We start from the raw sequence: 26,233 nt of genomic DNA, 5'->3' as shown, positions 1-26,233 counted from the left end.
TCGAAACAGTGGCCTATGTCCAAGTGGAGTCAGGGGAGGCAAATGGATGACATGTCCTTATCCACTGGTAATGATTCCATTAAGCCACTGTGGGGGCTGTGAGCTTCGAAGTTTTAAAAATTAAAGGACAGACCTGGAATGTGAAGTCAGGTCATTGTGTCACTTTCTGCTGTCGTCAGTGACTATATATCTTAAAGGGAACGGGACTTTTTTTGGTTTACATCACAAAAGATGACTTCAGAACTGACATTTATTTCATTTGAAGAAATGTGCATGTTGAGGACAGAAGTCTCTGAGCCTCAGAGGTTTTAATTAATTCATTCAACTTTCTCCTACCATACTTCAAGCCACCTTGCATCGATCTGTCCCCTCTGATCTAGTCTCGTCCCTGTATGGAAAATGATCTTTTGAAAATTTAAATGTAAGCATGTATCAAATACCCACATCAAACAAAAAAAAACCCAAGCCATTGGCTCACAACAATTATATAGCTTCCCACCGCTTCTAGGAGACACACAATACAACTTTGCATAACCTATGAGGCCACCGTGGTCTGACTCCTTCCTCAGACCTTCCTTATACTCCATCTCCCTGCATTCTCCTCCAGCCATTCTGACCTAGCTTTGGCTGCTTACTCCTACTTTTAAATCAGACTTGAGCTCAGACATCCTCACACCTGAAAGTGTTTCCTGACGAAATCAGATCTGCCTATTATAGGCCCTCCTGGAACCACGTAGCTTTCACAGCTCTTACTAAAGTATCATTTCATGTTTATTTGTGTGGTTATTTCTATCTTTGTCCCTCCTTGGGCTACGAGATTCACAGTCTCTGTTTCTGCCCGATATTTTATCCTCCTTCACTGGAACATTGTAAATACCCCCCAAAAAATTGTTAAGTGAATGAATAAATGAGTTCCTGAATTTAATCCATTTTGTGCCTCGGCTAAACATCTTTTTCTGTGGGTGAGACGTGGTCTTCAGTTTGACTTGGGCTTGTGGTGAGCTGCAGTGAGGTCTTAGGTATATCACCAATTCAGTTATTCATTGGTGCGATTGGTTGTATTTAACAGCGGGGAACTGTGAAATGCATAAAGATCTTATACTAAATATTGATAAGTGTTTTTAGGGGAAATTCAACTAGTTGCTTTACTACTTCCCAGGAAGAAGAGGAAACATGAATTTCTTTCTTTAATGTTTTTGTTCTCTTCTGAAAAAGCTGTGTTATGCCTGAGAGTTATATACTCTGACTCTGAAATAAAATATTATAAAATTAATATTTGATCTGTCTATGATGAAATATATGAAAGGAGTTTTAAAAAGATAAAATCATTTTACATAGGTAAGACTCCGCTAACTTGGGAAGTAATCATTATGATAAATTGGAAGCTTACAGAGGGCGACGGTGAGCCCAGCACAGGGTCCCCTAGTGCCACCTTCTTTCTCTCCACATGGCTCAGAGATGCACAGGTGTGGGGTCACTAGCATGCATCCAGGAAGCTAAGAGCAGTATCTTATCCTATCCTAACTATGAATATTTGACCTAGTTAGTTCTAATTGTTTTTTTTAAATCTCCAGGAAGAAAATTAGGCATCATATATATATAATATATATATATGATAAAATTATATATATATATTATATATATATAATTTTTATTTTTATTTTTGTATTTTTCTGAAGTTGGAAATGGGGAGGCAGTCAGACAGACTCCCGCATGCGCCCGACCAGGATCCACCTGGCATGTCCACCAGGGGGCGATGTTCTGCCCATCTGGGGCGTCTCTCCGTTGCAACCAGAGCCATTCTAGTGCCTGAGGCAGAGGCCATGGAGCCATCCTCAGCACCCGGGCTAACTTTGCTCCAATGGAGCCTTGGCTGCAGAAGGGGAAGAGAGAGACAGAGAGGAAGGAGAGGGGGAGGGGTGGAGAAGCAGATGGGCGCTTCTCCTGTGTGCCCTGGCTGGGAATAAAACCTGGGACTCCCGCACTCCAGACCGACGATCTATCACTGAGCAAACTGGCCAGGGCCGGCAACCTATATTTTTTAATTCTTAAAAATTTGTGAAAACCAGTGATGTGCATTTAATGCAATATCTCAGACAATACAGAGATGCTGAGAATTGTTGATGGGGGCACCCTAATGACAAGTAGGTGTCTTAATCATCTTTTTGGCCCCCAAAGCCCAGCACCACACCTGATATACGATAGACACTATGCTGTTGTTCACTGAATAAGGACTAAGTCATGATAAATTGGAATTCAATAGTAATTTTGCTACCAGAAACAGTAGCTCTTCTTCATTAAGTTCCAACTGGGTGTCGGTTAAATACTTTATATCCAATTCTTACAAGAACTCCACAATAGAATCCTTATTATGTCCACCTAGTAGGCAAGAAACTGAAACTCAGAGAAATCGAGTAATCCAATAGTCACTCAGAGAGTAAGCGGTGAGGCTACCATTGAAGATCAGGCTCATTTGGCTCCAACACTCACGTAGTTTCTACCCTGCATCTCACTTCTATACTGTTGTGTTTATCTTTTAGGTGAAAAATTTAAAGACACTTTAGTGATAGAAAAAAGTCTGGGCAAAGAGTTAGGAGGCTAATATTGAATACCATCTCTGCCATCATCTGTAGTGAGACCTCAGGAATTAAGTGACGTATTATACCGCTTAATCTTCTTATGCTTCAATTTCTCCGTTTTTAAAATGTCAGTAATGTTCTGACCAACTTACAGAGCTAGTATAAGATAAAATGTGAGACAGGATACATTGCACCGAGAAGTCAGGGACTCCATTTATTGAACTATTGAGTCTGTATCTTGAGTTGACACTGTCCCAGGCATCATTTCATTTCTCATTTCAAATTAGGAACTGAATGTCTTTATTTTTTACAGATAAGAAAAGTACAGATACGCTACTAGCCTAGTCTCACAAGTGACAAAGCTATGATTTTTACGGGAAAATTCTGGACTCGTAGATTTGGACTTAAAAATCTAGCTCACCACTTCTGTTGCATAAATTATGTAACCTCTCAGAGCTTCAGATTTTTATCATTAAAATGAGGAAAGTAATACTACCTTTCTGAATTGTAGCACAAGGGCAGCAACTAAAATAGAGCTAGTGTTAAGTCAAAGGAGGCCATGATTATCATTATATCAGCATCTCTGCATGATCAGAACAAGATGCCAAAGGTCTGAACCATTCAGGGTGGCACCTAGTGTGTGTGTGTGTGTGTGTGTGTGTGTGTGTGTGTGTGTGTGTGGTGGGTGACAGCAAGCAGCAAGAGAGGATGTCTCTCTCCAACCCAGACTTCTTCACACGCCTCAGCCTCTCTTCTCCTGCCTTCTTCTACAATCTTAAACTTTACCCGCCCATTTTGCAAAGCAAAGTTTAGTCCTCTGAAATGGCATTCAAATGATTTTTCAGTACTTCTTTTTGAGTGACAGGGAATTTCTTGGTGCCTGAGATAGGAATTGGAAATGTTTTGATTCAAGGGGAAATTTTTTATGGCCAGAAGACCTAGCTGTATTCAAAGCCAAACTGTATTTAGCTGTATCATTGCTGATTCAGAAGACGAGGAAGAGAGAAAGTAGGCAGGATAAAGGAAGTGCAACTGGTCAGGAAAAAAACAAACCCCAAACCTAAAAATAGCTCATGTAAAGAAAGTAATGAAGAATAAGGTCAACACGGTCTACTGAAGAGTGAGAAAAGAGATGCTTTGGAAATGCTGAACGAAAATCTTTATGTACTAATCTTTATTTGCTCATGGAATTTTTCTTCCTCCGTGTGTTTTTATAGCCCAAAGTATTGAAGAGACAAAGAACCTTAAATATCATTGGTAGCTGTCCCTCATTCTAAAGATGAGGCTACAAAAGACTGTGATGATTAAGCAACCTGACCCAAAGAGATCTTAGTAAGTGACGACAGTTGAGCTCGCACTTGATTGACTCTCCTGGCTCTGATTGATGCTCCTTTGTTGTATAACACAACCTCTGACACACCATGCTACACACTCAAATATGACTTTGTTTTTAACACACTTAGCATTACTTGAATTATGAGCTATTTTTCTGCCACCAAAATAAAATTTTTACCAACACTTTTTTCTCTAAGCCTCATTACACAAAATGTTGTAACATTCAAAATTCTCTCATTCACCTGACCTGTGGTGGCGCAGTGAAATAAAGCGTCAACCTGGAACACTGAGGTTGCCAGTTCGAAACCCGGGACTTGCCTGGTCAAGGCACATATGGAAGTTGATGCTTCTTGCTCCTCCCCTTCTCTCTCTCTCTCTCCTGTCTCTCTAAAAATGAATAAATAAAAATCTATAAAAAATATATTTAAAAAGAATTTCCTCCTTCCAAAGGTCTATGTTCAGCTTTGGTGATTTGCTTTATTTTGTAGAATCATGCAAAAGAATCAGGCTTTAAGTCAGTAGAAGCTTTAGTTCTCCCATGATCAATGAGCATAGATAAACCCCTTTCAGATTGACATTCATTGTCTTCCTCCTTCCACTGAAAGACCCAGTGAAACAAATTTCAACTTTCTTGTGCGAGCCAAAATGTAGTTATAATTGATTATCCTGAGTCTTATCGTTATCACGAGAACTATTCTAAATAACAACTATTTATAATGGCTTTAGAAGGATTTTGTTGTAGAGTACCAATTCAACTTCCCCCTTAATTTGATGCCCTTGAATAAACAAGTACAGATAAAACAAAACAAAAACAAAAAGTACAGAGAGAAGAGGAGCAAAAGGTTTAGGGCAATTCATAAAGGCAAGGGATTCTTAGTTTCTGTAGCAATTCTAGCACTAGATCACAATCTATTCTTCTCACTGATATACATATGATTTCTGTAATTAGGAAAAGTCAAACACCAACCCAAGTATTAGAATGGTTTGCATTCTACATTTCTCTGCCTCAAAAGTCTAATTGAATAATACTCTTTAATCCTAGGCTTTCAGAATACTAATTTACACAGAGAAATTACATTTCTTTCATTTTATCTTTAAAGATTTTATTAGGAAGTATATTTAAACATTTTATACACATTTACAACTTCCTTTCCTCATGCTCATCCTAAGCAATTTCCAAAAATCTGCTATTTTACACTAATATCTCTTATAATTGTTTCTTCTATAAGCTTTTTATTTTAACTATAAAATACTTTTGTATATCTAGCCAGATCTTTTCTTGGGTTATTTTGTATACAAGTGCAATGTGTTTTTCATCCTAATAAAATTTTATACTAAGAATTGGTTATTTGTTCTTTTTACCTTTTCTTTGTAATAAGACCTCATACATTCTTATTATAAGTGTAAAATGGTAGATTGTCTATCTGCTCACACAAATACCTATAAGCTCCCACAATAATAGATTGGGTGGTTCATGTGGCACTGGACATGAATTTGCTAATGAGTTGATGAATGAGTGGATGAAAGAATGAATGAACTATTGCAGCATCTGCTATTTTCAAATTCTTCTATTGCATCGTTAATTCTTCTTTCGTCAAACATACTGGATAAAATTAAACATTTGTCACGTAAAATATTCCTACTTGTTCTCATTCAGGCTCTTAAAATCATCTTTAGAATATTATTCTAAAGTTCACTAATTTCAGTACAGAGTTTAGTAAGTAGAGATTTATTTTGATATTTTTCTATCCCATTTTCATTTTCTTTTTTGAATTTCTCAGTCCAGATTATTATTCACTCTGCCATTCTTTTCACAAGTTGTCCAAATCTGTTCATTCAAACTTGTTTTCTTTCTATCTCACCATAATTCCAATGTAAGTAGATAAAATTTTAAGCTCTTCTAACAAATGGATTTTGTTGTCCAAGTTGAATAAGAACATGTTAAATTATGAAGAATTATTGATTGATGGTTCCCAGTACATCTTCCTTTGGGTGGTTATGTAACAGTCATCTTGGTATGTCTTATTCAGTAGGCCAGAAATAAATACCTCCATCAATGGGACCACAGAAGTTTCTTAGCGGGTGTATAACATCACCAATATACAAAGAAAATGACAATTCAATCTATGAAATTAATTTCGTTCTTTTTTCTAAATCATGTGTCTTCTCACTCTTTTCACTGGTTCTCTCAATCCTCATTTCTTTCATATATTTCTTCAAAGTGTATAATATGAATTCTTACTCATTTGTCTACACTTTTAAATTCTCGTCTGTCATATACGTAGAGAAAATGAAAGGTTAAAATGAGGAAACAGTGAAAACAAAGCGATGAACGTGGGAGAAACTCACCATGTTTGGCGGAAGGATGGGATCAGTTCGCCGACAGCAGCGCGTGTGTAAAAGAGACTTGGGGGCATCTATGTAGCAAGAGGACAGATTATGTGAGTGTGTGCATTTGGTGCCGTAAGTGATGGGGAGACGTTGAAAAGGTTTGTGAGCAGAGCAGTAACATTATTAGGTTTGAGCTTTGGAATCATTGAATCAAGCAGCATTAATCAGGTAGATTAGTCAAGTAAATTAATATGGAAGCTTAATTTGATAACGACGTGTCATGTTGACTGAAGGACATAGACGGGGGTCAGAGAATCTGGGAGAGATTGCCAAGGTTGACAATCAAGACACAAAATAGACAACAGGCACCAATAGCTTATCCTGGTTTTGCCGCCTCTCTCTCTCCCATAGATCGGTAGTTTTCCTGGGCGGAGCTAAACTTCTTATACCACTTAGAAGTGGGTCTACTTGGGACTACTTGTCCCAAGACCTACGTTAACAAGTAGAGCATCAACTACTCCCCATTTGCATTGAAAGATTGATTGTAAAATCTTTGTTCCTTCATTTCTTGGTTGACATTAGCACATATCCTGTCCCTCTCACTGAAATAGTTCCGTAAAGAAAGTTTTCATCCTCCACACTTTCTCTTTAGGCACAATTTTGACAAGTTCATGTAAATCCCCCAATAAGACCTTCAATTTTCACTCTTAGTATCCTTATCTTATGCCCTTTAAAATGCATTAAGTGGAGCTTTGTTTATTTTCTCACTTTGTGATTCGTTTTTCTTTGATTTTTTAAATGTAACTTGGTTTTTTATTCTCATCAATTTTCTATCTCTCCTGCAATTGAATTCTTATATACACTTGGGTCTCTGTTTTGTTCTCTCAGGCCTTTGACTTTCCATCTTCCTGAAAGACTTTTGTTATTATCACTTTATAAATATATCACACTACTTTTTATAAAATAGATTTTAAAATATCCTAGACATTTAAAGGGAGAAATGGATAGTTGTTCTTTTTTTGCATGCCAAGATTATCTGTACTTTTTAACATTATAAAGACAATTTGTTTATCCTATTTACAAATCTGAAAACTTGTTCTAGATTTTGAAAAATATGTTTATCATCATACTATATCATGATATTGTATTAAAGGAAGGCCTCATCGGTGCAGCACACAAACTTTCTTCATTCTTGCCTTTTCTCCCAGCCGAACCTGTGGTTCACATTCTTCTTTTTGTTAAGGTGTTTCAAGCTCTTAGCATGCAGAGCTTCGTAAGTACACTTGAATTACTCTTGTAAATTGGTTCTAAACACTTGGCTTCAAATATTATTTTTGGTTACCTCCAATGTTACATTTTCTTAAGAATACATCTGAAATCCCCTCTCAACACCACTCAACGGACATTAGAAAAGACCCATGTCCTTAAGTAGCTTTTTCTCTCACATTTCTGTTGTGGAGTATATCCTTTCATAAATCTCACTTTCTGCATTTTCAATTTATATCATTTCCACAGCCACATGTCTTTCCCCACTCTCTAAACCCCATAGACCTTTTAAACAACTAAACCACACATTAAACATCTGTGTGTGTCTCGTTCCTCCCCTGTTGACTTCTGTGAAGAACCCTTCACAAATAAATCGTTTCTCCGTCTGGATTCAGTTTGTTTATGGTGTATCTCAAGTGAATAAAATATCGCTTCTTTCCAAGCCCAGCACAAGCCTCTGGCTTCTTTGATTTTAGTATAATTATTACCTGCTACCGAGTGAGTCCTGACCCCATTTTATTTAATTTTCCCAACAGCCCTGCATGGTAGGTATTGAGAAGCTTTTTAACATATGCAGTGTTTTCAGTATGCAAAGTCATTCAGAGGAAAAAGGACGGGTAGGGTGTGAAACCCATGTGCAGAATTGGAATTAGTGGGTTAAAGAGGGTGAAGAGATTGCTCCAGTGAGTTCTGCTGGTAATGTCAGAGCTGGTGTTAGTGTGGCCCACTTAGGACCAGCCTCGAGAGTGTGGGTCCATAGTGGGCTCAGCGTGCAGCCATATCTACGCAAGTGAGGACTTCCTGGAAGACAAGGTTCAGAACCCTGATCTGGCAGTGGGGTTAAAGGCACTGGGACCTACTAGTGCTGAAATTCCTGATGCCAAGGGGAAATGAGTGTGTCTGTAGATTGGTTTTATTTCCCTGAAATGTGGGTTTTCAGACCAGCTCCAACATATCTGCATATGTTAGTACATTTTTTTTAAACAGTCTAGTCACACTTTTACCCTTTAAAATAGGAAAAACATCACCTCTGACTACCTGTCATTGAGAGTAAGTAAGTAACACTCATTTAGAAGCACATTTTTCCTTCAACACTATCTGCCCTCTCTACCTTCTTTAGGATGAAAGTTAAAGTATAACCCGAACAATAACTCTGCAGTTGCCACACGTACACACACAAAAAAACAGTTATGCTAAAAATGAAACTGGATATTTTCACTTATTATTATAGAACATATGTGTAGAATATAAAAATAATTATTTGTATTCACTCAACTCTTTTTGCTCAATGTTTCAAATCCCTCAGTGTAAGTGGCCTCATGATGTTTATAAAACCAACCTAATTCTAACATGCTCTTGAACCCTCTCTCCAAATCCACTGAGGTTTTTCAGTCACAGACACCGAACATTATCCTCTGAAATTCTTTGCATTCTGCAGATATGTTTGACCATCTGCAGATAAAACTCAATTATTGAGTTATATATTAAAGTAGACAGAACTACCTAAAGAAAAGCATAACTATTATATATATTCCTAAATATATACATTCAAGACAAACACATACACATAATAGCTGAGTTTATGTAGGATTGGGTTAATATAAGAACAGTGAGAAGGATGACAAGAAATGTTTTATCTAGACCTGTGAAAACAAAATCTATTGATTTTTAAAATTCCACTCCTTTTGTCAGCAGATGTTACTCGAATATATATATTTAGGAAAAGCCCTGAACGTTCTAGGGATTATAGAGGATGTGAAGATAAATTACTCATGGCAAATCAACAAATGTTCAACTCATTCAATTCCAAGGTGAAGTTCACGGAGCCCCATGAAGACAGGGGCAGCGTACGTACTGTCTAACTCTGTATCCCCAGTGCCTAATATTGTGACTGGCACACGGTGCCTAATATAGAGAGAGAATCATGCCCGTAAGTGATCGAGAAGTTTAAAGGAAGGAGATATTGCTACTCTCTGGCACGATCCAGGAAGGCTTTCTGGGGGACAGAATACTCTATCTGAGTCTCAAGGAATAGGGGTATTGGTTTTAAAGGAGAGAAGACGATACCAAGCAGAGGCCAACACAGAGAGGCAGAAAAGTGCAACACAGTCATTAAGGAGAGCAAATCTTTCAGTTTGGCAGTCCAGCAAAGGAAGCTACAAGAACAAGTAGTGAATTCAGTGGAACAGCTAGACTGAGACCAGACCGCTGAAATCCAGATGGGCTCAGTCAAGGGGTCCAGATTTTTATTCTTGAAATAAAGTCTAAATATTTGTGTTTAGATTGTTACACACTTTCTTTGCCACTTTCCAAGGAGTCATTAGCCCTGATCCTGATTCTGAAGCCGTCAGCGAGGGTCTTCAGTAGTTCCCAATTCCATTAGCAGCTGCTCTCTACGAACCTGCCCCCAGAAGCTGCGAAGCCCGCAGCCCCAGAAGAGAAGATGAGACTAAGAAAGCGGGGGACCAGACGTTTCTAAAAATAATGGATGTCAGATAGTTTCATCAGTGCCAGGGATGCTGCTAAATACCTGCTATCTTCAATGTGGCACGTCGAACACAGATCCCTTTAGCTCTGGTCTGCAAAGACCTAACTTAGGACACAAATCTTAAAACGACTCCAAGAGAGAATGAGCCTCTTCAGAGATCTCAAATGCACCATGAAACACAGCCTTTGTCTAATGAGACGCTGATTCTTAAAGCGAAATGGCGTGGAGTCAGGTTCCTGCATACACAGGGTTGTTCCATTTATTGTGGTAACCACAATCACAAAAGATCATAGACTGTAGAAAAAATAAAGGTAACAATGCGGCTTTCCGTAACTGACAATCAAACTAAAGAATAATTAGGCAGGCAAGTCCCAGCATAGTTGGATTCTTTTATTTTAGTTTCTTAATTACCTCTTGAGTTTAATATTCCTATTTCCATTTTACAATTGAGAAAATTAAGATGGAAAGGTTTCGATAGCATAGTTTGGACACAACCCAAATTTGCTTAACTTTAGAGTTTATATTCTTTCTCTTGTACCATCAGGGCCATAGGGCCCAGCTTAGTATATGGGAAGCAGCACAATGTGTTAGCTAAAAGCAAGACGCCTAGCATAAGACTGTAGGTTCTAGATCTTAGCTTCACTTCGTGTGAGTTCTGTAACCTCGAACCTGTTACTAACATTTCTGTGCCTCATTTCTTCTTCATTGTAAAACAGGGGGAAATTAATATTAGAAGAACACTATGTACCTGACAGGGTTGTTGTGAGATTTAAATGAAATAATATCATATATGTAAAGTGCTTAAAAGACTGGCAGCCCAAAGAAAATGCTCATTTAAATTAGTAAAGTATTAAACTTTTAAAAAATAAATTATTAATTATTTGTTAGTGAAACGTTATGACCACAGTAGTAATTTAGACAATTCAATGCATTTCTTTTTAAAAAAAAATCTGAATCAGCATCCAAAGACTTCCTTCAATTAAAAAAAAGACATGGTTGGAAAATATTAGGCAGTAGTTTCCTGGAACACAGAGGATTACACGCAATAATAACATGATAGCAAACATCACACGAGTGGCATTGCTCTTTGGAAAGACAACTTGAGCTCTGCGAGCTTTCCTGACACTGATCCACTTGACTGATTAGCACTTTCGTTATCTGTTCCTTTCCTGCCAGTACAGACCTGCAGATAAGACGGTACATTTCCGCAGTTGACGAACTTACCCACGAATGAGGGAGATCCATATCTATAGGAGAAGAGTAGAGGCGTGGGTAGTGATTACAGCGTAAACACTTGTCCCAGGGTCCAACTTGGGCGATTTCAAAATCAACACATGTCCAGACTGTGTTTTCTGGAAAAGGCTTCCAACTGTTGCACGTTTGAGCTGCGCCTTCATTGTGAGACCACGTTTCTGCCAACGTGCAGCCAGGTGAAGTATTGTCTCTACCCAGGGATGCAGAAAGCGCATCCAGAATATCCTCCGTTCCCTCCTTCTTCCTTGTGCGAACATTACTGACTTTCTTTTCTTGAGATGTGACTAATTTCATACAAGAAATCAATGTTGTATCTTCATCTTCTGTGTGATAAAGAAAAGTGAAAAAATAAGCCAGTAATTATTTTATATATGTACGAATTATAAATATTATACTTTCTTTTATATAACCTTTTGAATAGTGAGTTGATTTCATGCTTGCTGACCCCTGGGAGTGAGTTTTTTTTTTTTCTTCAAAAAATGAAATTAGTTCCAGTTCCAGTTTTATTAACTTAAAATCATGTTTGTTTGATAACCAATTTAGGGAAACAAGAAGAATATATATTTGCCTTTTTTTTTTAATATTGCCTTACACATGTATGGTCATACTCTTGATGGTCAGGAGGCATGAGGACATGGATGAATGTTCCTACTGCTCAAAGGGTTAATAGAAATAAATGAACACCAGGGGATAAGCCAGAAAGTCATTTAATTCAAGAAAATAATTTACAATAATATTTTTTAAAGAGTAAGTATTTTGTATATTAAATGAATTGTTTTGTAAAAACAGATTTACCTTACAGTTTTTGTTTTTTGTTTTTGTTTTCCATTTTTCTGAAGCTGGAAACGGGGAGGCAGTCAGACAGACTTCTGCATGTGCCCGACCAGGATCCACCCGGCATACCTACCAGGGGGCGATGCTCTGCCCATCCAGGGCGTCGCTCTGCCGCAATCAGAGCCATTCTAGCGCCTGAGGCAGAGGCCACAGAGCCATCCCCAGTGCCCGGGCCATCTTTGCTCCAATGGAGCCTTGCTATGGGAGGGGAAGAGAGAGACAGAGAGGAAGGAGAGGGGGAGGGGTGGAGAAGCAGATGGGCACTTCTCCTGTGTGCCCTGGCCGGGAATCGAACCCAGGACTCCTGCACGCCAGGCCGACGCTCTACCACTGAGCCAACTGGCCAAGGCTTAAACCATGTATTTTTTAAGATTTTATTTATTGATGTAGAAAGAGGGGAGAGGGAGAGGGAGAGAGGAAGGCAGGAATGGTGAGGTGGAGCGGGAAGCATCAACTCATCGTTGCTTCTCGTAGATGCCTTGACCAGGCAAGCCCAGGGTTTTGAACCAGCGACCTCAGCATTCCAGGTCGACACTTTATCTACTGTGCCATTACAGGTCAGGGTTTAAACCATATTTAATGATTAAAGTAAGTTTGATTAGCATGACTGAAAGCCACATGCAAATAGTATGCTGAATGATATTTGAGAAACATTACAGTTTCAAAAATTCCCTACATTTTTTAAGCATCATATGGTGTGCTTCTGTTCTTAAATATTTTTATTTTTAGAGGTCATGTGTGAAAAAGAGCAACACAAAGAAGCAAATGAAATCTTTTCCTTAATTAAAAGAATGAAATCTCAGTGGCTATAGACTGAAATCCTATTGTATTCTCAAATTTTCTATTTTAGTATATTAATCTGCAAAGAGATTTATGCATGTAGTATGTCTCACAATGAAATATTTTGGAAAAGTAAGAACAAGACTGAGAAAACAAAAGGAAAAGATATTTCTTTAATGCTATAAGGTTGATTAATGAGGCCTATATTTACATGTGGTAAAAGGTCTTATGAAAATTCTAGTAACATGTAAAACAGTTACAGGAAATAAAAATATATATTACTCAAAGTGCATTGCACCGTGTCATTGATTTTTTTTATATTCAGATGTTTAACTAGTGTAAAGAGTATGATTAATAGGGAATTATTAATAAATTAAAATCAAAGGTGCATATCATGATATTTCAATTTGCCTCACTCACATGAAAACAGAAAAGACTGTTTTCTATGGCCAACAACTAGAAAGGGTGGTCACTGCTGACCCACGAGTGGTCACTGCTGACCCACCCCTCTCGCTGGTCACCCCCCAAGAGCTTTCTCTCTCTACCCCTCTGGTCCGAAGGGAAGGAGAAATGGGGTAGGGTCTAGGAAAAGGTGAAATTTAGAAATAGGATGATGCTATCTTTCACATATAACGTGACCATTAAAAGTAAACTCAATGTTTAATGGTTATTTTAAGGCCTTATAATAATGGCCTTCATTAATAGATGCTACCCCAATTCTACCCCAAAGAATGTTCAGCAGCTCATTGAGTATTTGATTACAGAGATTTACTAATGGAGGTTTCATCTCATCCAGACTCGGAACTCTGGGTTTTTTTGGTCCAAACCAGTTTTTGGAGTCTCTTTAATGTCCCCATTGATTCCACAGGGTCACCACTTGAGTTTATGACCTAGTCCAAACACAGCTCAAGGTAAAGACAAACTATTCTTCACAAAAGATTAAATGTAAAATGGTTAGAGGTCATAAATAGGGGGAAATTAATCATGTACCCTTAAAACCTGGACCCTCAGGCAACTTAAACAATATCTTGAAGGCACACCACAATTTAGGGCGTTCAGACTTATAAAATAGATTATAACTTGCTGGTCATACTAAGGCTGGGAAGTTTTCACCATTTTTTTTTTACCTCAAAATGCAGCAAAATGGGTTTAATGCCACACCATCTATAAATAATTTACTCCTGTTCACTGTGAAATAGTATAAAAAAATAACAACACGAGGTCTCATTTTTCAATATATTTTAATTACGTAGCCACTTGCCCTCTAGAAGATACACAGTGAGCAAAGCAAGATGCAGCCACAGTTGTATTCTAGTTCATCTACTGATGGGCACTCGGGCCGCTTTCTGATCTTGACTATTGTAAATAACGCTGCACTGTGGGTGGGATGCAGACTGCTGCAGCCATTGTGGGAAGCAGTATGGAGCTACCTCAAAAAAAAAAAAAAAAAAAAAAGAAGAGAGGCCTGACTTGTGGTGGCGCAGTGGATAAAGCATCGACCTGGAAATGCTGAGGTCGCCGGTTCGAAACCCTGGGCTTGCCTGGTCAAGGCACATATGGGAGTTGACGCTTCCCAGTTCCTCCCCCTGTCTCTCTCTTCTCTCTCTCTCTCTCTCCCCCTCTCTCTCTCCTCTCTAAAATGAATAAATAAAATAAAAATTAAAAAAAAAATGTAAGAGAAAAAAAAAATGAAACTGCCTTTTGACTCAGCAACCCTGCTCCTGGGATTATATCTTAAGCATCCCAAAACACTAACTCAAAAGAATATATGCATCCTTATGTTCATTATAGTGTTATTTACTTATTTTTTAAAAATCTCAATCTTGATGATTGCAAAATAGTTTGGATATTGATATTTTATGTGTTAAATTTTATACTAATTGGTAAAAAATAGTTCTATTCTGTTGTATGTGAAGTAATAATATATAGAGGGATGCTTCTTTTTCAGCCAGAAAGCTCTGGACACAAATATTTCTCCACCTGCTTCTGCCTCATTCGTTCTGCCGAACAGCTGACAGATAACATCCAGATAGACATAGCAATTTTCAAAAGGCGAGTGATTTGTTTCCTCATTAACGTTTGAGTGAGACATGTTTATAGTAGTGTTTTACAGTCCTTTAAGGGAGCCTATTCGCCCAAAGAAACGTTTGGAGAGAAAAAGATCTCTGGTGTGCGAACATTTCCAATCCTTGTTTCTAACTCTTATTCCTGGTCTTGAAGAAGGACTTTGAGGGACCAGTATAGACCTGATGTTCTTCTATCTCTCCATAATAGCCTGTAAGTAGGAAATGTGATGTTTTGTCAGAGCAAGCCATGCCTGTTTGCATTAAGTAAATGAGAAAATGTTGCGATCACTTTAATCTTTCAGAAAGGACCGTAAGATATTCCTAAATATGCAAAATTCTCTTTCCCTTTCCAAAGGTCATGCTAGGTTCAATACGATTTCTATTGCTGTTTATTTTTGTAGTATTTTCTCCAGCATTCCTTTTCAGTGCTTTCTGAGTTACTTGGTTTTATACACCCCATAAGCTGAGGAAAAGCCATTTTCTAATCTTTAGTGCCTTCCTGAAAGAATAAGCTGACGTTGCATAATCATTGAAGACGATATTTTTCTTTGCTATGCCTCTCTCCGTAGGACAACCTCCTCTTGTTACAGTAAAAACTTAACTGCTTCATTGAAGCATTGCCACAAAATATAGCCTCTCTTTCTCTGTTTTTTAGTGAAGAAGACTCTCACTTGATTTAAGGAAAGGGGTTATAGTCCAGGCAACTGAACTTCATATTAATGATTTGTTTCTCGGAGAGATAGAAGCGCTTGTATACTGTTTAAATTCAGATGAGTGAGACCTGATGTCCCAGAGATGTTCAAACAAACTGACCCATTATTGTTTAAACTCTATAATAGCTTTATTTAAAGCACCGTATTGTTAACTTTTGTATCTTCATTTACTTTCTCTGAATTCATAGATATCAGTCTACTGTATTTTATTAATTTTCGAATCCCATGTGTCTAATGGTAATGAATAGCTTAATAAATGTTTGCTGAATGTGAACACAGTCTGGATTTCACACATGTGTTTTATTTACTAAGTGGGATGTTCAGAGTTAACTTTGATACTAGATTTGGTACTTTCTGGGTAATCTTCTCTTGCTATTAGGTATTATTTACCAGGGATGACAGAGGTAAATATTATTATAAGAGATATAAAATCATTATCTATTGAAGAGAACTCCTCCAGAATATTTTTAAATAATAATTTTATTTACAGTTTGTTACTTGTATATTTATATTGAATTCGATTAAAATTTATAATAATGTCCCTTTTCATGTCTAGATTGAGACGTTAATGTCTAGACATTCAATAATCTTCTTGGAAAGAAGAGTGACATATAAATTAAGCTTTTAATTCAACCAAGCAACAAACTTTTATTGAGCATGTACTATATGCCAATCACTCTCCAACATTCTGGGGAAATGGCATTGGTAAGTAAAATGAGATTTCTGCTTTCATAGAGTCTACATTCTAGAGGGATTAACATATCATAAACATGTAAACAAGTACATAAATAAGAAAATGAGACATGAGAAGTGCGATGCTAAGAATCAGCAGGGTAACTGGGTAGGAATGTGGGGGTGATGTAGCTAATTTACGGAGGGTGATCTCGGGTGTCACTGAGGATACTGAAACTGAGGACGGAATGATAAGAAGGAACCAGACCTGTGGACATTAGGAGGTGGTTTGGTCAGTATATGGTTGGTCAGGAAGGACATTGCACCTGAGACAGGATTGTCAGAAAAGAGTTATCCAGGGGAATAGCAGAGGGAAGAAAAGCCCTGGAAGAAGACAGGGGCTGGTACAAAAGTTGTAATGCAGGCTGAGGAATATGCGTTTTATTTCAATCAGAGGAATGACACAACGTGCTCTATATTCTTATTCATCTTCCTTCTTTATTTTATTTTATTTTATTTTATTTTATTTTATTTTATTTTATTTTATTTTTTAGTGAGAGAGAGGGACAGACCAGCAGGAAGGGAGAGAGATGAGAAGCATCAATTCTTCATTGCGGCCTCCTTAGTTGTTTATTGATTGCTTTCTCATATGTGCCTTGACGGGGGTTGGGGACTACAGCAGAGCAAGCATTTCCGCATTTCCTTGCTCAAGCCAGCAACCTTTGGGGTCAAGCCAGTGACCATGGGGTCATGTCTATGATCCCACACTCAAGCCAGCAACCTCACGCTCAAGCTGGTGAGCCTACTCTCAAGCCAACAACCTTGCGGTTTCGAAGCTGGGTCCTGTGCGTTTCAGTCCGATGCTCTACCCACTGTGCCACCACCTTGTTAGGCTTTATTGCATTTTGATCATCTTCCTTTTTAAAAGACTTTTCCCAATAGCATTCGCCAAGCTCTAATCTCATCCATCTTTTCCACCATTTACCACTCTTTCTATTCCCTTTCCTAAGCATGGGTCTCTAAAAAGTTAACTCTATAGTATGCTCCTTTTCATTTAATTCCTTTAATTTCTCATCCTTTCAACCCACCTCATTTACTCATCAATCAGCTTTGTCTCTACTATTCCGTTTAAATTGCTTTTGTGACCCATTGAACCATTTCTAAACTCTGTTACCACCTGGCAATATTGACCATAATGACCTTCAGGAAACTTCCTTTTCTTGGCTTCTGTGATGCCACGTTCCTGGGTTTCCTTTCATCTTTTCTGACTGTCTTTCTCTAACTTCTATATGCTGACTGACACCTCTTTGTCTCTCCAAGTAGAACGTTTAAATTCCTATAGGACTAGCTGTGGACCCTTGTCTAATATCACCATAGTTCTCATCTCCACACAGTATCTCACCCTCCCCACACACACACACACTGGCTTTAATATCACTTAGATCAGGGGTCCCCAAACTACTGCCTGCGGGCCACATGCGGCCCCCTGAGGCCATTTATCCGGCCCCCGCCGCACTTCCGGAAGGGGCACCTCTTTCATTGGTGGTCAGTGAGAGGAGCATAGTTCCCATTGAAATACTGGTCAGTTTGTTGATTTAAATTTACTTGTTCTTTATTTTAAATATTGTATTTGTTCCCGTTTTGTTTTTTACTTTAACATAAGATATGTGCAGTGTGCATGGGGATTTGTGCATAGTTCTTTTTATAGTCTGGCCCTCCAACGGTCTGAGGGACAGTGAACTGGCCCCCTGTGTAAAAAGTTTGGGGACCCCTGACTTAGATGATGATGATTGCTAATTATTTATCCAAGGCTCTCTTCAGAGCTTCAAACTCACATACCCAGCTTTGTATTTAAAATGATTTAGAAGAACCATCAAGACTGAACTCGGCGCTTGCTCATTAGCTCCGTTGGTTAAGAGTGTTGTCCAGAAATGACAAGGTTGCAGTTAGATCTGGTCAGGACACACACGGGAAGCAACCAATGAATGTATGACAGAGTGGAACAACAAATGAGTGCTTCCCTTCCCCCTCTCCTCTCCCTCTCTTCCTCTCTTTGGTTCTAAAAATAAAATAAAACTAAGCCTTGATTTGATAGCTCAGTTGGTTAGAACATTGTCCCAGAGCACAGAGGTTGCTGATTCGAGCCCTGGTCAAGCCACATACAAGAACAGCTTGATGTTCCTGTCTCTCTCAAAAAAAGAAATAGAGACTAAATAGAAATGATTCTCACCTGGTCTTCTTCAATTCATGAATGCCATCTTCTTCCTCCCAATGCTCAACCCATAAGTTAGATTACCACCTTTGCCGCCTACCTCTCCTTTGTTTACTTATATTTATGCCATTATTGAGTTGGGCTTATTCTCCAAAATGTATTTTAAGTCGGTCTCTGTTTCTCTTTCTCCATTTCCATTGTTAGTGAAAGTATTGCCAAGTCTCTCTTCTTTATTGGTTTTCTTTTCCCTTTGCTCTTCATCAGTTGATTGACAATATATTGTCAGAATTTTCTCTAAAAGATGTAAGCTGGTGATGGGACTCTTTCCCGTAAGCTGCTGCAAAATTTCCCTGGGTTCTTTAAGTAAAATCCAAACTGCGTAGCTGGGTCTATGAGGCTCTCCTCAGGCACACAAGGTGCAGACTTTTAGATTCCCAATTTCTGGAGCTCTTTCCTTTCTCAGTGGCTTTGTGTATGCTATTCCCCTGCTTGGAACCCTAATTCTCATTTTCCTGACCTGGTTAATTTCTACATGACCCTGGAGCTTTAACCTGAATGTCGTTATTTTTTCAGAGAGATTACTTCGTGACTCCTAAATTCAAATTAGGTCCTGCTTCTTTGCCTTCTTGGCTTTTACCCCAATTTCAGATTGATATCTCTGTGTCATCATTGGTTAATGTCCTTCTTCTATAATAGGTGTCATGATCACCTACAACATTGTTAAAATCTGGTACTCCATAGGAATGACTGGAAATTGTGATATGTAATTAATATATGAATAAATAAATGAGGAATTGATTTGGTAAAAATCTTTCTAAATCTTTGAAATGTAATAATGCTAAAAAGTGAGATTAGAAATTGAGAAATGAGATGGGATAACATTATTGTATTTAGAATACTTTTCTCCATATAAATAATGATATAATATATGAATACAAATTAAATATTTTATGTGTCTGTAATATATATATTTTATATATATCTATACATATCTTTTAGTTCATTTTGCTCGCATTCCTTAAATAATATAAAAATTTTTTTTGAAAGTGTTGGGTAAATACATTTCATGTTCTGACACTTTGCCTGACTATTAAGGTCATAGAATAATTTTTGAAAAACAGTATCAATGAATGATTGAACTAAATTAGTCCTACAATCATATTTTATATGCTGGGATAAAACTTACTGGACATCTAGTCTACTAGCCTATTATAAAAATGAAAAAAAATACAGAGAAGCTAAGCGGCTTATTCAAGAAAAGAAAATTCATTAATAACAGAGCTAAGATGAGAATCAAGTATTCTGACTATTAATCCAATCCAATGTTCTGTCTCGTAAGATTTCTAGACGCCAGCATAGTTACTAGTTATCTTCAAGTGTCAGGAATATCAAGACCAATCAAACTCAGGGTTTCGGTTTGTCAGTCAAATATGGTTCTTACAAGAGAAGATAGGCATCAGGTGGACATGCTCACATTCATAGGAATATGTGTGTCCGTTATATGATTTTATATATATTTTCTTTATATCTAAGTAATATATTTATAATATACATACATATATATCATTTTTTAAATTTTTTTTGCATTTTTTTTTCTGAAGCTGGAAACAGGGAGAGACAGTCAGACTCCCGCATGCGCCCCTCCGGGATCCACCCAGCACGCCCACCAGGGGGCGATGCTCTGCCCACCAGGGGGCGATGCTCTGCCCATCCTGGGCGTCGCCATGTTGCCACCAGAGCTACTCTAGCGCCTGGGGCAGAGGCCACAGAGCCATCCCCAGCGCCCCGGCCATCTTTGCTCCAATGGAGCCTCGGCTGCGAGAGGGGAAGAGAGAGACAGAGAGGAAGGCGCGGCGGAGGGGTGGAGAAGCAAATGGACGCTTCTCCTGTGTGCCCTGGCCGGGAATCGTCATATATATCATTTTTAGTACATACATACATATATATAGATTTCATTGCAAGGGAATTTAAATCTCTTTCAGTTTTATCCTTTCCCTTTCCGTGGGGAAAACCTAAGCTACGGAAACTAAATTCAGACTACCTAACTTTTTGTATCGCGTTCTTTTTCTCCCACTAATGAAATGGAAGTTGGCAAGAAATGTGATAGAGTTAGTAAAATAATTTCCCCTTTTCTGGTTCCTGATTTCTGACTTAGGAAAGTTTCTTCTCTGGTGACCTTTTAACAAGTACTCAAATAGGAAAAGTGTGATCACCTGATGCCTATTTACATCATTTCTTCAACAGAGGAAATGAAGATTTTAAAAAAATTAATAGCTTGGTTTATTTTCAAAGAAAGCTATCATGAACACCATTAAGTGAAACTGCAGATGGTTTCATGTGTTTTGCATTGATAGTTTTCTCTGAGCTCCCTCATTTTTATGACTCTTCAATTAGTTACTGAAAATTTACCAATTCTTGGGGCTTTAGAAATATATTTTTATGCTCAAAATACACTATTAAGTGAAAATCAGAATATAAGTTTATAAAATATGTAAACATCACTCTTAAGTTTTCTTGAATTTCTGTACATTCTCTCTGCATTTTACAAGTTTTCTCCAATGAAGTTATGTTATTCTTATAATCGGGAGAAATTCTATAATTTAAAAAAAATGTGTTTAAAATACAGGTGGTTGTTTTAAAATCTATTTCTGGCAAAGAGGACCAATATACCCAGTGTTTCTACTGTAAATTGGTTTAAATAAAAAGTATCCTAGAGACTGTATAAAATAGAGAAACTTATTTTCATGGTTAAAACAAAAATAATTAGCTCTAAATGGTGAGATGAAACCCCCCAAACTGCATTTCCATTCTCTTCAATGTAAGAGACTGCTCTCTATTCATGACCCTAAATGTATTCTAAAAAAATAATTTAGGAGGTCACAATCACCAATCCACATTTAGTAACTCAATGGACAGTAGTAAAACCAAGAGGATTATGAACCAGACCGATCAATGAGAAGACATAAAAACAAAAAGGCTTCATGTCAGAAGTTTCTTGTATGGTTTCCTTGGAACTACAACTAAAAAGACACTTTGAAAGTAACTCACGAAAAGATGCTCAGTTTCATTAGTTATTAGAGAAATGCAAATCAAAACTACAATGAGATACCACCTCACTCCTGTTAGATTAGCTATTATCAACAAGACGGGTAATAGCAAATGTTGGAGAGGCTGTGGAGAAAAAGGAACCCTCATTCACTGTTGGTGGGACTGTAAAGTAGTACAACCATTATGGAGGAAAGTATGGTGGTTCCTCAAAAAACTGAAAATAGAACTACCTTATGACCCAGCAATCCCTCTACTGGGTATATACCCCAAAACCTCAGAAACATTGATACGTGAAGACACATGTAGCCCCATGTTCATTGCAGCACTGTTCACAGTGGCCAAGACATGGAAACAACCAAAAAGCCCTTCAATAGAAGACTGGATAAAGAAGATGTGGCACATATACACTATGGAATACTACTCAGCCATAAGAAATGATGACATCAGATCATTTACAGCAAAATGGTGGGATCTTGATAACATTATAAGGAGTGAAATAAGCAAATCAGAAAAAAACAAGAACTACATGATTCCATACATTGGTGGAACATAAAAATGAGACTAAGAGACATGGACAAGAGTGTGGTGGTTACCAAGGGTGGGGGGGGAGGGAGGACATGGGAGGGAGGGAGAGAGTTAGGGGGAGGGGGAGGGGCACAGAGAACTAGATAGAGGGTGGCGGAGGACAATCTGACTTTGGGCGAGGGGTTTGCAACATAATTTGATGATAAAATAACCTAGACATGTTTTCTTTGAATATATGTACCCTGATTTATTAATGTCATCCCATTACCATTAATAAAAATTTATTAAAAAAAAAAAAAGAAAGTAACTCACGAAAATAAAATATTGATTGTAGAAATAATTGGTGGAAAAGCTCCATGTTGATATATTAAATATTTTTATATATAATTACAAATTTTCTTTTCAGTGATAGAAATCGAAAGTTAACTAAGGCTGGACCTGCACTTAAAATAGGGCTGGGCACAATAAAACTGTTATGAAATGAACAGGCAATTGAGTGAATTAATTAATGAAATAGACTATATTCTCCTAGAAGACTTATATTTATTTATTTATTTATTCAACTTCCATTTTAGCAGCAACTAATTTGTGGGAGATGCAAGAAGAATAAGATACTTTATCTGCCTTGTAGTGATACTCATTGCTTAATATGAGTGATTAAAAAAAAATAGTAATCTTGCCTGACCAGGCAGTTGCTCAGTGGATAGAGCATCCGACTGGGATGTGGAGGCCCCAGGTTCGAAACCCTGAGGTTGCCAGCTTGAGCACGGGCTCATCCAGCTTAAGCATGGGCTCACCAGCTGGAGGGCGGGGTCACTGGCTTGACCATAGATCATAGGCAAGGTCACTGGCTTGAGCAGGGGGTCACTCGCTCTGCTGTAGCTGCCCGGTCAAGGCACATATGAGAAAGCAATCAGTGAACAACTAAGGTGTCATAACGAAGACTCTCTTCTCATCTCTCTCCCTTCTTGCCTGTCTGTCCCTAGCTATTCCTCTCTCTGTCTCTGTCGCAAAAAAAAAAAAAAAAAAAAATTAATTAAATAAATAAATAGTAATCTATTTCTGTGCTTACCACCTCCACTAGTAAATGAACTTTGGCCCTGGCCATTTGGTTCAGTGGATAAAGCATCGGTCCAGTGTGCAGAGGTCCCAGGTTCGATCCCTGGTCAGGGCACACACGAGAAGCGACCATCTACTTCTCTCCCCCTCCCTCTCCCCGGCCCTCTCCTTTCCCCTCCCTTACCAGTGGCTCGGTTGGTCCCAGAGTCGGCCCAGGCACTGAGGATGCTCGGTCGATTCGAACATGGGCCCCAGACGGGCATTGCCAGGTGGATCCTAGTCGGGGTGCATGCAGGAGTCAGTCTCTCTTATCTCCCCTTCTCTACTTAAAAAAACAATTGAGCTCTTTGGGCTTTCAGTGGTGTTTTGCACATCGCAAACCTGTTCTCTAATATAATCAATAAATACATGTGATCTGGACAGTTGGTCAAAAATACCCTTGGAGGATAAGGTTAACATATGTCATATAAGAAGTACAAATAAAATATTATTCACATGAGAGAAAGACTGCATCAGGTCAGGTGAGGAAAGAAAATGCACCCACCCAGGGGCCTAGCTGGCATTCGAACAGCTATGCAGTGTGATGTAGCATGTCTAACAAAGCTTGTTATGACGGTCTTATCCCACTATATAAATGCAAGTCACGCACTCGAGTCCTGATACAAGTTCCTAGCTCTTTCTCCTTCTTCCCAAGCAGATTTGGGGATACGTGATTCTGGTCTTGAAACAACGTGCCAAACAGGGTCTATTTCCCACGGCACAAGAGCTTGCAAATCAGCAGCCATCTCTCTCCACTTCTGTGTGGAGAGCCAAGAACGTTCTTTGCTCACTGGTCCGAATCCATTGGGGCCAGTCCTTTAAGGCAGAGACCCTGCCAGACCAGTCGGAAGCTGCCACGATGACTCAAGTCAGCGATGCAGACGGGACCGTGTTGGTTTAAGGGGGAAAGGCCACAGAAGCAACATCGTTCTGACTTCTTGTGTGAGATCCTCGGCTCTGAATTTCTGAGGTTTCTAGAACCAGTTAGAACATTTCTTTCTTTGGGCACACTTCCAGCTGACCAAAACATTAAACGATAGGAACTTAAAGAGCTGGTAAAAAAAAAAAAAAAAAACACCCGAAAAACAACTTTTCTGAAGTACCTATTAGATTCCTAGCAATACAAGGAACTATGGGTATAAGAAATCACACAGAAAGATATATAACCATTGTATCTTGGAATGATAATTTAATCTACACAAGAAATCAACCGAAAGTGTCAGGAACATCTGGTTTAATAAACCAGCCCTAGTCTGCAGACCAGTGACTGTGAGGTTGTGATGCTCTGATCTATGATTAGTCACGTGAACTTGAACGAGGCACTTCATTGCTCTACACGTCTATAAAACAAGGAGTTGAAGCACGCGATACCATTGTTTCCTAACTAAACGTAAGGGCATTGAACTTAGTAAAGATAGCCTTTTATTACTTTACATAAGCTCTCGGGCCTCAGCAAAGTATACCGGAAAAAGTGGGAATGAGCTGCTCTTCATCACAGAGTATTAGAGTTTAAGGAAGTCTTTGTAATCAACTCGTCCGATATCTTACTTTTTTAAAAACGAAGAAACTGAGACACGAGACTGTGAATTTAGTAGCGCCAGGGCAGAGTCAGAGGTGGCTACAGGTCTCTCAATTTATTTCTCTGACTTCTGTTCTTAATGAAGTTCTTTGCTGGTACTCCCAAATGCATAGCTTTATTTTGAACTGGAAGTCTCTTTGGCATTCATTGAGATTCAGCTGGTTTTCCCACAGCTTTTTGATACTTAACTAGTTATTAAACCTGAGAAGGCACGGGAAACAGCCAGGATAGAGTGCAATCATTTTTCAGGGACGAGAACTAACATTTAAATAGTACCTTTCTATTTCCTCTTCTTCTCTAGCATAGCTATTATCTCTTAAGCAAAACAAACAAATAAATAAAAAAAAAACTACTGTTCAGAAGACTATTACAGAAACTTAGATATTAGCATGCTAATTATCTTTGGAATGAGAAGGCCATGAATGGAGCTCTCTCAGTGATGCTCAGGGCTTCAAAAATGGATGCCCATTACACACCCAATAATGGAGGGTGCTAGGGAATAAGAAATAGACTGCCTACATAAAGAAACATAGTTTGTTAAAGGTAGTTATTTGCCACAAAATCTGCCCATTAATATTTTGTTTTGAAAAATAATCCAAAAAAGGTGTGCAATGTAGCTTTCACGGCTCGAAAAGCCAGTGTAAAAAAAAAAAATGGCAAAGAGGGCCCATGGGTTCTTCAAGCCCCTAATACGATTACTTACTGAAGTGCATCATTGTCCTGGGAATTTTCCCTTCCTTCTAAAACACGTCTATCCCGTGAACCTCTGTTTAGCAACAGCTCAACAAGAAAGGAGAGTAATTAATGTGATCTCAGGATTTTAATACCACTAAAGAGTGGACACACAAGGAAGGTACACTTTAAGCAGTATAAAGTTTTCCGTATCTCAGGGGAAAATGTTATTTTTAAAAAAAATTACATAAAAACTCATCCTTTTTTTGAAGGAAATGATATATGCTGCTCTTAGGTCAGGAAATGTCTCAATAAGCGAAAGTCCTTATGTTCTTTAGAAACACTTCTGTGTGGTAAATGACCACAAGGGTAATGGAGAACTGTAGAAAACAATGCTCATGGCATCCAAATCATTGGGAAAGAAATGGAAATCCTCTTCAATATAGAAGTATCTGGGGAGAAACTTCCTTCTGTGTCTTGGGCAGTAGGCTTACCATGTCTTTGCCAGTGAGATAGACTCCTACATTCAAACATTAGAAAAGGAAAAGAAATAATTGATGTTAACATTAAAATACAATAAAAAAAAAACACTAAACCTCCACAAAGCTACCAAAATAATTGGGAAGAGATCCATTTTCTCAATTATAATAATATCACATTATAAAAGTACACTTATTTTCATGAGTGACTTCACCTTTGTATACAAAGACAAGTATATGCTTACATGTATGTACATATATAAACTATATATATGTGGTGACTCATTCCCCATCCCTCCTTA

At 38.2% G+C, this 26,233-nt stretch overlaps 1 protein-coding gene across 1 annotated transcript in view; it reads right to left on the bottom strand.

Annotated features, from left to right (window-relative positions):
- The window catches only part of SAMSN1 (SAM domain, SH3 domain and nuclear localization signals 1), a 141,969-nt gene that overhangs the window by 68,338 nt on the left and 47,398 nt on the right, over positions 1 to 26,233 (bottom strand). The window contains exon 6 of the mRNA XM_066241572.1: positions 11,224 to 11,576. Coding sequence (XP_066097669.1) covers positions 11,224 to 11,576 — 353 coding nt within the window. The remainder of the gene's footprint in view (positions 1 to 11,223; positions 11,577 to 26,233) is intronic.

Source organism: Saccopteryx bilineata, chromosome 8 (genome assembly GCF_036850765.1).
Source record: "Saccopteryx bilineata isolate mSacBil1 chromosome 8, mSacBil1_pri_phased_curated, whole genome shotgun sequence".
NCBI lineage: Eukaryota > Metazoa > Chordata > Mammalia > Chiroptera > Emballonuridae > Saccopteryx > Saccopteryx bilineata.
This window is presented reverse-complemented; position numbering and strand designations above follow the sequence as displayed.